This window comes from Chiloscyllium plagiosum, unplaced genomic scaffold, assembly GCF_037043375.1.
Source record: "Chiloscyllium plagiosum isolate Xiang-an unplaced genomic scaffold, Cpla_swu_hap1 HiC_scaffold_5, whole genome shotgun sequence".
Lineage (NCBI taxonomy): Eukaryota > Metazoa > Chordata > Chondrichthyes > Orectolobiformes > Hemiscylliidae > Chiloscyllium > Chiloscyllium plagiosum.
The window spans coordinates 84,784,385-84,799,478 of NW_028270143.1; the positions used below are offsets into that span (position 1 = coordinate 84,784,385).

At 42.6% G+C, this 15,094-nt stretch overlaps 1 protein-coding gene across 9 annotated transcripts in view; it reads left to right on the forward strand.

Annotated features, from left to right (window-relative positions):
• Window positions 1–15,094, forward strand: part of mllt10 (MLLT10 histone lysine methyltransferase DOT1L cofactor) — a 294,669-nt gene that overhangs the window by 262,451 nt on the left and 17,124 nt on the right. For all 9 annotated transcript variants that reach the window (XM_087987376.1, XM_087987375.1, XM_087987379.1 and 6 more), the window contains 3 exons: window positions 1,804–1,992; window positions 2,094–2,182; window positions 12,426–12,772. In XM_087987376.1, the coding sequence (XP_087843502.1) occupies window positions 1,804–1,992; window positions 2,094–2,182; window positions 12,426–12,772 (625 nt within the window). The remainder of the gene's footprint in view (window positions 1–1,803; window positions 1,993–2,093; window positions 2,183–12,425; window positions 12,773–15,094) is intronic.

Here is a 15,094-nt window from a genome sequence, read left to right on the forward strand (position 1 = left end):
TTTTAATTTGTAATTCCAAAATGTGTTTTTAAAAGAGGGCTGACTGCTTTGGATGTAAATTAAGTGGCTGTCTGGTGAAACCAAACCATAGAATGGCATACCTAAGGATGTTGAAGGAACTTCAAACAACAGCCCTTCAAAAGGGGAAAAGATGTCAGATCAGGTTAGACTGTGATCTCTTGTGAGTACAAAGTTAGCGAGAGGCCTCTTTGCTGACAGTGAGCCACCCGCTATGAATTATGTCCCAAATTGCAGACACATTGTGTTTTTCTCTCTAAAGAATGCCCAAGGGACATGAGTTAAAAAGCCAGCTTCGACTCTACTTGTATGCACTGGTAGGACGGAGCTTCTTGTGCATGCCCTTGGGCTAAGATGCCTGTGTGTGCAAGCCAGAGTTTGAGCATTGTGTACTGTGAAGGTCACTGTTGGCAAAGTATCCGCTAGTCACCCCTGTGTTGCTGGTAAAGGAACTCTCTTATAGAGTGCTAGAAGTCAGCTCACAGGTAGATCAGACAAAGGTTATAGGAAAACAGAGGGCTTTCTCTCAACATGAATACTGAGATTCAGTCATGGTCAAAAGAAAGTAGAATAATAGGTTCTCAATGAACCTGCAAAACTAAGAATCTCGAAATTGACTGTTCAATTACCAATGTTAAAACTTCTGGTAACCTCTACTGCAACAGTAAACTATCCATTCTTTGTGAACAATTTATCCATTCTTTAAAAGAAAGTTATCTTTTGGATTGCCTCTTATTTCTAATCATTGTTTAAGTGGTTAGATGACCAATTTTTTGTGACTTTACTATTGAATGAACTCCCTCTTGTTAGTTCAAAAAAACCTGGCTAAACTAGCTCCTTTTAAAACTTGCATCTCAAGGGAAAGGCATCCACAAGGGAAGGGATCTTTTTGTAAATTAATCTTGTTGCAACAAACGAAGGAGCGGGTGAGCTCGTGCATCTGCCGCCCTCTCACCAGGGAGCTTAACAGTTTAGGGATTCCTTCTGGAATCATATCAAATTTGGGGCTTGTCTGGGACCTAACGCAACACAGGCTAATATGAGGTCTTCAAATTTCATAGTGTGCTGTAATCCTATTGTCCTGATTTTCCACATAGCTTATTTGTTTTCAAGGATGTTAAGTATTTCTACTTCAGTAGTCTTTTGTGATATATTTCTTGTTCTATCCAACTTGTGGAGCTGAAATATGAGAATGTTTCTTCTAGTTTCACATCTTTGTCATTCTTGGGATAATGTTGCATGTATATCCTCTTGTTACTAATTCACCAATTAGTGAAAGTAATTATTTGCCTTCTCTAAACATTCCACAATGCTAAAAGATGTGTTAAGTCCCAGAGCCTTCCTTACTCAAGCTAAAAGAGCCCTAACCTTTCAAGAAGGCTTTCTCTACACCATAACACAATTCCTAGTGTAATTCTGATGCATCCTCACTGTGTCCTTTCCATGCCTCTTATATCTTCACTATGCTGAGATATTCACAAAAGCATATAAAACTCCAATTATGTAATAACCAGTGTCTTTGAAATATTCAACTTAAATGCTCTTATGTGTAAAATAGAACTCTAATTGCATTTCATTTTTAGCTTCATACCTATGTTTAAAATTTTATTTTCTCCACCTGACTGACTTTTCCTCTACTATTAGAAATCTTACCATTTATGATATGCTTCCTTTCACTAATTTCCTCCAAATCTTTAATTTCTTTGCATTTTTTGGTTAAGTTGTTTGAAGTTTGTCATTGGTACAACAATGTTTTAAGTTATTCATCCATTTTTGTCCAAATAGTTATGGGAATGTTGAAATCACTACACCAACTTCAAGTTGAAAATCGACAGCTGGAGGAGCAAATTAAGAATTTGACAGCTAAGAAGGAGCGCCTCCAGCTACTAAATGCTCAGCTTTCAGTCCCATTTCCTGTCATGAATTCAAATACCAGTCCAACAACTCCAATACACCCATTCACTGTACAAACCGGTAAGTGATATTATGCTCAACTTTATTGGTCAAAATTATTTTGTTTGCAATGAAAAATACTATTTTATGTTAAAAATTCAATTTTAATGTATTCTCTTTAGTTCACCACGCAACTTCCTTGCACAGCAGCAAAGGTTCCCATCTGAGCAACAGCTTTCTGCCTGAAAATTCACTTCCAATACCAACCCAGGTGTTTCTTATTTATTACTTTTACTTAGTATTTGAGATAATTATCTGTCGTTTCAGTATACACGCTATCTTCAAAGTCTCAAACATTGACTCGGCAATTTCTGATTATTTGCTTTTTTTTTGTTACCACCTCCTTATCTGTCCACTGCCTAAGCTCCATTATCACTCTCCTCAAACTCTGCTGTGGGAGAGTAATGTTGCACCATGTTTCTATACAACACTTGCTAGTCATACTCTCTTAGTTCTCCTCCACTGCCCTTCACCTGCTATAACCGTTGTATCAATTGAACTGCTCGGTAGTTCTGCTCTTGAAGTTTTGTTCTAATTCTCTCCTACTCATTCTCTTCCCCCCCCCCCCCCCCCCCCCCCAAGAGTATACCCTAAACTCCAGGTTTGAGCTAACCTATTAAATAACTGATCTGATTGATACATTTGACAGCACTATCCTAAAAGTTGCTCCTGTTCCACAATCAAATGCTGCTTTTGGTAGTGAAGAATTAGAACTTGTCATTCCCTTTTTCTGCTTTCTTCATGCACCTGCTGCATCAATCATAGCACAAGTTTAAAGTCTTTTGGATTTGCCTGCCCCAGGCTCTCTTTATTCTTATGTTATTCTAACATTCCTTTTATTCCAGACTCGTTTCCTCTACCCTGCCTCCTGTTATGTTGTATCTTTTGTTAGAATCTTATTCTACCCATAATGCTACCTTTAAGTACTATGTACTTGCATGCTAAGGTCTCTCAATTCATTTACCCCCCTCAGTATATTCCCATTTATTGTGTGGAATATTGTACAAAATAATCATAATGAGAGAGGAAGTATTAGAGAAGTTGGAATCCTTGAAAATGGATGAGTTATCAGGGTCAGATAGATTGTTCTGTAGGATGTTGGAGGAGGCCAGACAGGAAACAGCAAGTGCTCTGAGGGTTATTTTCCAAGCTTCACTAGACAGATGAGGTGCTGGAGGACTGGATGAATATAAATAGGCTCCTGTTGTTAGAAAGGGTGCAAAGGAAATACCAAACATTTAGGCTAGTTAAGCTTACTTTCATGGAGGGCAATTTGTTAGAATCAATCCTGAGAAATCAGATAAACTGTCACTTAAAGAGACCTGGATTAGTCAGGGATAGTCTGCATGCGTTTGTAAAGGGAAAGTCATGCATCACAAATTTAATTTGTGGAAGTGACAAGAGTATTGATGAGGGTAATGCAGTGGATACTGTCTACATGGATTTTAGTAAGGTGTTTGACAATGTTCCACATGACAGACTGGTCAAAAAAATAAAAGCCCATGGAGTATAGGGTAATTGTTGAATTGGATCAAAGTTGGCTTAGTAACAAGAAATAAAGAGTAATAGTCAATGACTTCATTGCAAATGGAAAGCCATTTCAAGTGGTGTTCTGCAAGGTTTTGTGTTGGGGTCCAGCTGTTGGTTTATACGTCAACAGTTTGGATTTGAACAGATGAGGCACAATTGGGAAATTTGCAGACAACACAAAAATTGGCTTTGTAGTGGACAGTGTAGAGGATAGCTGTAAGTTCCAAAATGATTTGGATGGGTTGATGGAGTGGGCAGGAAAGTGGCAGATGGATTCAACGCTGATAAGTGTGAAGTTAATGCATTTTGGGAGGTCAAAGAGTAAAAAGGCAATGCGCCTTAAATGGGAATATACTGAGAAGAGTAAATGAAGTGAGATATCTTGGCGTGCAAGTGCACAGTATCTAAAAGTAGCATTATGGGTAGATAAGAAGGTAACAAAGCTGAAAATGTGTTGCTGGAAAAGCGCAGCAGGTCAGGCAGCATCCAGGGAACAGGAGAGTCAACGTTTCGGGCATAAGCCCTTCTTCAGGAATGCCCGAAACGTCGACTCTCCTGTTCCCTGGATGCTGCCTGACCTGCTGCGCTTTTCCAGCAACACATTTTCAGCTCTGATCTCCAGCATTTGCAGACCTCACTTTCTCCTCAAAGAAGGTAACAAAGACAAATGGAATGTTGCCCCTCATTGACCGAGGTATAGAATACAAAAATAAAGATATTGATGCAGGTATAATGATATACAACACTGTTGAGTCCACAACATGGAGTACTGTGTGGAGTTGTGGTCACCACATACAGAACGGAAGTAATTACTCAGAGGAGAATGCAGAGAAGATTTACTAGAATGAGGTTGGCATTGATTTTCTTGGAACAGAGAAGCTGAAGGGTGACATGATTGAGGCATACAAAATTGTGAAGGTTAGAGATAGAGTAGACAGGAGGAACCTATTTCACTTGGCAGAGAGTTCAAAAGCTAGGGTCATAGATTCAAGTTAAGTGACAGAAGGATTAGCGGGTATGCAAGGAAAAATGTTTTTACGCAGATAGTGATGAATGTCTGGAAGTCACTGCCTGAGTTGGTGGTTGAGGCAGAGACCTTAAACTCTTTTTTAAAAAAAAAAGTACCTGGATCTGCCTCTTAAGTGCTACAAGCTGCAGGGCTCTGTGCCATGTATAAGAAGATGGGTCGGCATGGATAACATGGGCTGAATAGCCTCCTTCTGTGCTGTTTTATTGCTTTGATTTGTGGTTTCAGTAAGATCACCTCTCATTCCAATGAGGACCGGCCCAATCTACTTAACCTCCCCTTGTATGACAGTTGCTCCGTGCCTGGTATACAGCCAATGCCAGTGTATCTTTTCTTGGGTAACAGAACAAAAAAACATTCACAGTATTCTAGCTGTGGTCTGACTAGTACTCTGTGTAGTTTTAGCAAAATGTATCAATTAAAGGCCACCATTCAACTTGCCTTCCCTATTACTTGCTGAACTTGGCTGCTAACTTTTTGTGATTCATTTGAGGATTTCCAAAACCCCCTCTGCTGCAGCTTTCTGCAGTTTTTTAAAATTTAAATAATAATCAGCTCCTCTATTCTTCCTCCCGTAATGCATAACCTCACATTAACTTATATTCCAACTGTCAAGTTTCTGCCCACTCATTTAACCTGTCAGTATACATCTTCAGACTCTTAGTCTCATCTTCGCAATTTCCCTTGCCACTTACATTTGTCTCATCCACCTGGCTATAGTGCATTCATTCATCCAGTCACTAATATATATTGTGTTTAATAGTTATGGACCAAGCATGGATTTCTACGAGTTAAAGATTGTCATTCTGAAAATGCCTCCCTCAGCCCAACTGTCTGTCTAACTAGCCACCCCTCTATCCGTGCAAATATATTATCTACAGCACGACGGGCTATTATTATGTAGCCTAATGTGTGGTACCTTCTCAAAACGTTCTGAAATAACAAATATATTACATCCATTGCTTCCTTTTATCTATCATGCTTGTCATCTGCTCAAGATATTCTAATAAATTTGTCAGTTATGACTTCCCCTTGAAGAAGTTTAGACAGAGACAAAAAAACTGCAGATGCTAGAATCCAAAGTAGACAGGCAGGGGGCTGGAAGAACACAGCAAGCCAGGCAGCATCAGGAGGTGGAGAAGTCGACGTTTTGTGTGTAGCCCTTCAGGACTGGGGGTGGGTGTGGGGGGAGCTGCAGATAAAGGGGGTGGGTTGGGGCAGGATGATGAAGTGGAGATAAGTGAAGACAGGTAGAGAGTACAACCTGGTTGGTCAATGGGAGGAATGAATCCAGTTGGTGGCAGGGAGCAGTGACTGTGAGAGGTAGGGGCTGCGAAGGGGGTCAGGGTATGGGGAGGGAGGTTATTTGAAATTGAGAATTCGATGTTGAGTCCTCAAGTCTGTAGGGTGCCCAGGTGGAAGATAAGGTGTTGTTCCTCCAATAGGCGCTGTGGTTTATTTTGGCAATGGAGGAGGCCAAGGATGGTCATGTCAGGAAGGGAGTGGTTGGGGAAATTGAAATGGGTGCTGACTGGGCAGTCTAGTCGGCCCCTGCGGACTCAGCTGTGGTGCTCGGTGAGTCATTCCCTAAGTTTATATTCGGTTTCCCCTATATAGAGAAGACCACATCGGGAGCACCTAATGCAATAAACGAGGTTGGAGCAGAGGCTGTTGAACCTCTGTCTCACTTGGAAGGACTGTTTGGGGCCCTAGATGGAGGTGAGGGGATGGTGTACTAGCAGGTTTTGCATTTTTCTGGTTGCAGTGAAAGATACCTGGGTGTTCACATCACCCCCAGCCACTGAACGAAGGACTGTCAGAGGCAATGGTTACTGCAGAAGACTGAGACAGGTGGGGAAGGGAAGATGTTCTTGGTGGTGGGGTCTGTTTGGAGTTGGCAGAAGTGTTTGAGGATGATGCATTGGATGCAGAGACTAGTGGGATGGTAGGTAAGGACAAGGGGGACTATCGCCTTATTACATTGGGGGAGGAGGGATTTAGAGCAGTGGAAGGGGAAGTGGTGCGGCAAAAAGCTGTCTGGATGAGGGAGGGAGGAAAAGTGCGTTGCTCAAACTAGGTGGACATCTAGGATGCTCACGAGTTGAATGTCTCCTCGTCTGGGCAGAGGTGGAGGATTTGGGAGAATGGGATGGAGTATTTGCAGGATACTGGGTGGGAGGAGGAGAATTCAATGTTGAGTCCTCAAGGCTGTAGGGTGCCCAGGTGGAAGATAAGGTGTGTTCCTCCAATAGGTAGTTATGGGAGTCTGTGGATTTGTAGTTGATGTCTGTCTGCAGACTGCTGTCAGAGTTGGAAATGGTGAGGTTGAGAAAGGGGAGGGAGGTGTCTGAGATGGACCAAGTGAATTTGAGGGCGCGGTGGAAGTTATGGGTGAAGTCGATGACTTGTTCTAGTTCAGCCTGGGTGCAGGATGCAGTACCAATGCCGTCGTCGATGTAACACCAGAAGAGTTGGGGTACAGTGCCTGAGTAGGTGCTGAAGAGGGGCTGTTAGATATGGCTGACAAAGGCAGATGTAACTGGGGTCCATCTGGGTACACGTGGCCACCCCCTTGATTTGGAGGAAATTGGAGGAGTTGAAGAAAAAGTTATTGAGGGTGAGGACCAGTTCAGGGAGGCGGAAGAGGGTATTGGTGGAGGGGTACTGGATGGGTCTATTGGAGAGGAAGAAGCGGAGGGCCAGGACACCGTCATTGTGGGACATGGATGTGTATAAGGACTGCATGTCAAGAGTGAAGAGAAAGCACTGCAGGCTGGGGAACTGGAAGTTGTTGAAGATATGGAGGGCGTGGTTGGTGTCGCAGATGTAAGTGGAAAGTGCCTGAACTATGGGGGAAGAGGATGGAGTTGAGGTAGGACGAGAATGAGTTCGGTGGGGCAGGAACTTGCCAAGATGGTGGATCTGCTGGGTGGTTGGGCCCTCAATAACTTTTCCTTCAACTCCTCGCATTTCCTCCAAATCAAAGGTGTGGCCATGGGTACCTGGATAGGCCTCAGCTAGACCTGCATCTTTATCGGCCATATCGAACAGTCTCTCTTCAGCACCTGCATAGGCACTGTACCCCAACTCTTCCACTGTTAATTGATGACTGCATCGGTGCAGCGTCCTGAACCCAGGTTGAACTGGAGCCGTTCATCGACTTCACCCACAACTTCCACCCTGCCCTCAAATTCACTTGGTCCATCTCAGACACTGCCCTCCCATTTTGTGACCTCACCATTTCCATCTCCAACTACTTTCTACAGATGGACTTCTACTACAAACCCACAGAATCCCATAACTATCTGGACTACACCTCCTCCCATCCAGTATCCTGCAAAATTTCCATCCCATTCTCCCAATTCCTCCATCTCCACTGCATCTGCTCAGATGAGGAGACATACCACTAATGAGCATCCCAGATACCCACCTGTTTTGAGGAATGCACTTTTCCTCCCTCAGTCATCTAGACAGCCCTCCACCGCATCACCTCCATTCCCCTAAAACCATTGCTCTAAAACCCCCCTCAACGCAATAAGGACAGAGTCCCCCTTGATTTCACCTACCACCCCACAAGTCTTTGCATCGAACGCATCATCCTCAAACACTTCTGACAACTCCAAATAGACCCCACCACCAAAAACATCTTCCCCTCCCCACCCCTCTCAGCCTTTTGCAAGGATCGTTCCCTCTTGACAGTCCTTGGTTCATGTCATCCCTGCAACCAGAAAAAATGCAAAACCTGCCAGTACACCCCCCCCCCCCCCCCCCCCACAACTACCATCCAGGGCCCCAAACATCCTTCCAGATGAGACACAAGTTCTCCTGCCTCTCTTCCAACCCAGCTTATTGCATCAGATGCTCCTGATGTAATCTTCTCTACATCGGGGAGACCGAACTTAAGCTTAGGGAACAGCTCTCCGAGCATTGCAACCTGGTCGGCGGGGGCCGACCTGACCTCCCAGTCCGCACCCATTTATATTCCCCCAACCACTCCCTTTCTAACATGACTATCCTTGGCCTCCTCGATTGCCACAATGAGCCACAGCGCCTATTGAAGGAACTACGCCTTATCTTCCGTCTGAGCACCCTACAGCCCGGAGGACTCAATTGAGTGCTCCAATTTCAAATAACCTCCCTCCCCATCCCCTAACTCCCTTTCCAGCCCCTCCCCCTCAATGCCACTGCTCTCTGCTACCAACCGGGTCGTACTCTCTACCTGTCTTCACCTATCCCCATTTCACCAACCTGTCCCAACCCACCCCCTTTATCCACCCCCTTTATCTGCAGCTTCCCCTACACCCATGCCCAGTTCTGAAGAAGAGTTTCACCCGAAACGTCGATTTCTCTACCTCTTGATGCTGTCTGGCCTGCTGTGTTCTTCCAGCCTCCTGTCTGTCTACTTCCCCTTGAAGAAGCCATGCTGACATTGCAAGATCATATTATCTATTTCTAAATGATCTGTTATTAGATTCTTTTCAAAAGAACCTAGCATTTTCCTAAATACAGAGATTAAACTAATTGACCTATAGTTACCTGTTCTTTATCTCCATGTCTTTTTAGATAAAACTGTTATATTGATAACTTTCCAGTCCTGAAACTTTTCCAGAATCTAAGGATTCTTGGAAGATTACCACAAGTGTATCTAGTATTTCTCTAGCTACATCCTTCACTAACGTATGATGCATCACATCAAGTCCAGAAAACATGTTGATCTTTACCACCAATTGTTTCAGTAGCACTTTTTCTCTGGTGATAGTTATTGTATTTATTTCATCACCTTTTGCTCCTTGATTATTAAATAATTTTGGAAAACTATCCAGTGTTGTCTTCTTTGAAGGCTGATTCAAAGTATTTATTTAACTCTACTGCGATTTCCTGGTTCCCCATTTTTATTTCCCCAGTCTTGTAGTCTAAGAGGCTATATTTACTTTAGTTTCTCTCTCCCTTTGTATGTCTCAAGACGTTCTTGCTGTCCATCTTGATATTATTGACAAGTTTACACTGTTTATTTTCTCCCTTTTTTTTGATAATCTTGTTGTTTTTTAAAAGTTTCTCAATCCTTTGGCTTACTACTAATTTTTGCCACAGTGTATGTTTTAATTTAATATGATCTTTCACTTTCCTGTTTAACCATAGTGGGTTTATCCACTTCTTAGAATCTCTGTTCCTCAGTAAGATGTATCTTTGTTGTGAGCCATGAGCTGTTGTCTTAAGCGTTTACCCCTTGTTTCTTAACTGTCCTTGTCCCAGAGTACTCTAAGCAGCTCTGCCATCATTTTTTTGTAATTAACTTTATTTAAATTTAACGCAGTTGTTTCTGACCCAAAATCCAAACTCCCCCCCCCCCGCCCCCGACCCCACTAAAACTTAATGATAAATTCTGCTATGTTATGGTCACTGTTTCCTCATTACACATTGATAGATCCAACTAGCCTGATCTCTGGTTGGATCCACCATATAGTGTTCTAGGAAACTGCCCTAAATACATACTATGAATTCTTATAGAACATAGAACAGTACAGCACAGAACAGGCCTTTCAGCCCACAATGTTGTGCCGACCATTGATCCTCATATAAGGTAAACCTAATGTACGAACCCTCAAATTTCTGTGACCATATGCATGTCCAGCAGTCTCTTAAATATCCCCAATGACCTCGCTTCCACAACTGCTGCTGGCAACTCATTCCATGCTCTCTCAACTCTGCGTAAAGCTCCCGCCTCTGACATCTCTCTATACTTTCCACCAAACAGCTTAAAACTATGACCCCTCGTGTTAACAATTTCTGCCCTGGGAAAAAGTCTCTGGCTATCAACTCCATCTATGCCTCTCATTATCTTGTACACCTCAATTAGGTCCCCTCTCTTCCTTTTTTCCAATGAAAAAAGTCCGAGCTCAGTCAACCTCTTTTCGTAAGATAAGCCCTCCATTCCAGGCAGCATCCTGGTGAACCTCCTCTGAACCCTCTCCAAAGCATCCACATCTTTCCTATAATAGGGCAACCAGAACTGGACACAGTATTCCAAGTGTGGTCTAACCAAAGTTTTATAGAGCTGCAACAAGATCTCACTGCTCTTAAACTCAATCCCCACACCATAATGAAAGCCAAAACACCATAATCTTTCTAAACAACCCTGTCCACTTGGGTGGCAATTTTAAGGGATCTATGTACCTACTCACCAAGATCCCACTGTTCCTCCACACTGCCAGATCCTGTCTTTAATCCTGTACTCAACTTTCAAGTTCGACCTTCCAAAATGCATCACTTTGCATTTATCCAGGTTGAACTCCATCTGCCACCTCTCAGCCCATCTCTGCATCCTGTCAATGTCACACTGCAGCCTACAACAGACTTCTAAACTGCCGACGACACCTCCAACTTTTGTCTTGTCTGCAAACTTGCTAACCCATCTCCTCATCCAAGTCATTAATAAAAATTACAAAGAGTTAGAGGTCCAAGAACAGAGCCCTGAGGAACACCACTCACCACTGACTTCCAGGCAGAATACTTTCCTTCCACTACCACTCGCTGTCTTCTGTCGACCAGCCAATTCTGTATCCCATTCCTCCTGACCTTCTGAATGAGCCTACCATGGGGAATCTTATCAAATGCCTTGCTTAAGTCCATATACACCACATATACGCCATGTACGCCATATACACCACATCCACTGCTCGACCCTCATCAACTTGTCTAGTAACTTGTCGTCTTTTTGTCTGTTTCTGTCAATCTGACTATCCCAATCTACATGAAAATTAAAGTCACCTATGCATAATATACTGCTTTTGTTACATGCCTTCAATATTTCCTGATTTATTTTCTGTTCCATCATATAGCTACTGTTAGGGACCCTACAGACAACAACTACCAGTGTCTTCCTCCCTTTTTTATTTCTTGCCCACAGCCATGTGGATTCTACGCCTTCCAATCCAAGATCATTTCTTGCTATCACAATTATTTCATCCTGTACTATTAATGCTACCTCCCCACCCTTTCCTATTCTTCCAAAAATTTGCATCTTCTTGAACATTTAGTTCCCAGCTTTGATCTACTTGTCACTGTCTTAATACTGGCTATACAGATCGTATCTGTTAACTTGCATTTGTGCTATTAATTCATTTATTTTGTTCTGAACACTATTCTCATTCAAGGGCAAGCACCGTGGTTCAGTGGTTAGCACTGCTGCTTCACGGTGTCAGGGAACCGGGTTCAATTCCAACCTTGGGCAACTGTGTGTGGAGTTTGCATGTTCTCCCCTTGTCTGAGTGGATCGCCACTGGGTGCTCCAGTTTCCTCCCACAGTCGAAAGATGTGCAAGTTAGGTGGATTGGCTGTGCTAAAATGCCCATAGTGTTCAGATATGTGTAGGTTAGGTGCATTAGCCATAGGAAATGCAAGGTTACAAGGATAGGGATCCTTTGAAGGGTCAGTATGGACTTGCTGAGCTGAATGACCTGTTCACAAGTTGTAGGGATTCAAAGTGATTAGCCATTAATTTTGCCCTTCTATAATTATTCCCCCCTTCACCCTATTTACTGTTTGTGTACTGTCTCTTTCTGTCCCACTCTGGTTATCATTATCAAAATAACTGCCGTGTAATTCTGCCATTTTAGCTTGCAAGCTTGCGCGCACCTTCCCCCACCATTGGTTTAAAGCCCTTTCTACAGCCCTAGTTATTTGATTCACCAGAAAATTGGTCCCAACGTGGTTCTGTGCCGTTACCCCTTATTCCCTTTTATTTTGTCATGTTTACTCATTTTCAATGTCTTTGCTTTGTGAGTAACTTTGTTTAGTAGTTAACTATTGTACTATATAAATGTAGTTCTTAATCACTTGTTGTCTTATGTTTCGTTATAAAGAAGTTGCATAGTAAATTTGAATCTTATAATTTTAGGAACGGGCTTGCAGTGGACAGAGTACTAGCAGTTCTTCTCTCGCTAGTCCACCGACAACTGGACAGAGTCCAGCTCTGCAAGGATCAGGAATTCATCAGGTTAATTGTATGTCAGGAGCACTAGCTAGCGGTATGCAGACTATGGCCTCCTCCATCCCCACAATGTCTTCAGTAGGTGGGTTAATGGGAACTTTACCAGGAAATCAACTAGCAATAAATGGATTTGTGGGTACTTTAAATGGAGTTATACAGACTCCCATCTCAATAGCGCAAAATGCAAGTCCGCTAACGCATGCAGCTGTACCACCTAATGTGAGTGTTCCATTGTCTACCAATCTAAACAACAGGTAAGATCTTTCAAACGTTTCTACCAGCATTTTGAAAACTTGCTTTTGGCCTATAAAATCAGCACTGAGTTTCATTTGGTCAGTCTTATGATTCAAATGTTATCAGAGAACATTTGACATGCTGAATTTTTCAGGTTTTTGCTTGGAAGTTTATTGTTTCTGAAAACAAAATTGAACTAAACAATTATTAATCAGAGCATATTGAAGAAGACTGATGTTTTTCTTGATGTAGTAATGATTAAAGCTGTGTTAACATTGGTCTCCAGTGTCAATGCACAGGCAGTTCAGATGAAGTGTTTTTTAAAGTTTCCATGTTGCCAAATTTATGTTCGCCTCCACTTTTCTTGGACATTTTTACCTATTCCCCCTTTTCCCTTAACAATCTTGTGAACAACTAATTGCAGTACTCTGTGTATTTTGTAAGTTGACAGTATCGATGTAAGAGATGATGGGATATTACACTGTGGCAGCAAGCAGGGTTGTTATCTGTAGCCATGACTAGTGCTAACAACTGGCACAGGGATCATTGCCAATCCTGATCAGGTTAGCTGATGAGAGATGGCAGCAAGATTTCCGACTGTGATTGGATGTTTGCATGCGTGTTTGATCATGTATCACTTGCCAGCCAATCAAAAATGTTAATTTGCCTTATGCAAATGATAGGTTGGTGTCTTTGTTTATCTTTAAGATAGTTCAAGAATAGTTGCTTTGTGTCAAAATAGATTTTGAATACCATCATGTATTCCGATATTTTTGCAACAATTTTATTGAACAGAAGGAGGCCAGATGACAACTCTTCTTCATATCAGCTCTGTAGATCAAATCTAGTCTGCTCCATTCCCCTGATCTATTCCTGTAGTTCTGAACATTTACTTCTTTCAGTAGCCTTTGAATTTTCTTTTCAAGTCATTCATTGTCTTAAACTAGTCGAGTAGGTACCATGTTCAAGTTATCATCACTTATGGAGGGGAAAACAACATTTATCCTTACACTACTCCACTGATCTCTTACCCATAATCTTGTACCCTTAGCTTATAGAGTCATAGGGGTATACAGCACGGAAACAGGCCCTTCGGCCCAAAATGGTTCATGCCAACCAGCTTTCCTAAACTGAACTAGTTCTATTTGCTTGTATTTGGCCCACATCCATCTAAACCTTTCCTATCTATGTAACTGTACAGTGTCTACCACTTCATCTGGCAGCTTGTCCCATGTACATACCACCTGTGTGAAAAGGTGGTTCATCGGGTCCTTTTTTAAATGTGAAACCAATCCCCCTCCGCCTGCAACAAACCAGGCAGCATCAGGAGGTGCAGACATCAACCACCCTATCTCCCCTTTATCTACAGCACCCTTTACACCAGCCCTGAAGAAGAGTTACACCCAAAACATTGATTTCTCCACCTCCTGATGCTGCCTGGCTTGTTTTATTCTTTCTGCTTGTCTACCTTATTAGCAATAGGCAGCATGGCTTTCTGCAAGAAAGACCGTACCTCACAAACTTGATCATTTGAGGGAGTGGCAAAGATGTTTGTTGAAGGTAGGGTCATTTCTGATGTCTATGTAGACTTTTGCAAGGCTTTTGACAAGGTTCCTCATGGCCGGCTGATACAAAAGGTGAACTCAAATGGGCTCTATGGTGAGATGGATACAGAGCAGGCTTATAGTCATAGAAGACAGACACTAGTGCTGGAAGAGTGTTTTTCTTACTGGAGCTCTGTAAGCAGTGGTGTTTTTCAGGGGTCAGTATGGTGATCTTTTTTTTGTAATTATAAATAAATGATTTGCAGGAGAATGCAGGTGGCCTGATTAGTAAGCTTGCAGGCGACACAGAGATTGGGGAGTTGCAGATTGTGAGGAAGTTTGCTCGAGGATATAGCAGGAGATAGAAAGGTTTGGGCAGAGAAGTGGCAGATGGAGTTTAATCCAGACAATTGAGAGGTGATGCATTCTGGGATATCTAATGTAGGAAGGAATTGTCCGGTCGATGGCAGAACTCTTTGTAGCATCATCACACAGAGGAACGTGGACTTAGAGGTCCACAATTCCCTGAAAGTGTGAACACAAGTGGATAAGATGGTCAAGAAGGCATTTGGAATGTTTGCCATCATTAGTCAGGGCATTCAGTATGAAAATAGACAATATATGTTGCAGCTGTATAGATCTATAGCTGAAAATGTGTTGCTGGAAAAGCGCAGCAGGTCAGGCAGCATCCAAGGAACAGGAGAATCAGGTCTATAGTTAGATCACATTTGGAATAGTGTGCGCAGTCCTGGTTGCCACACCACCAGAAGAATGTGGTGGCTTTGGAATGAGTACAGA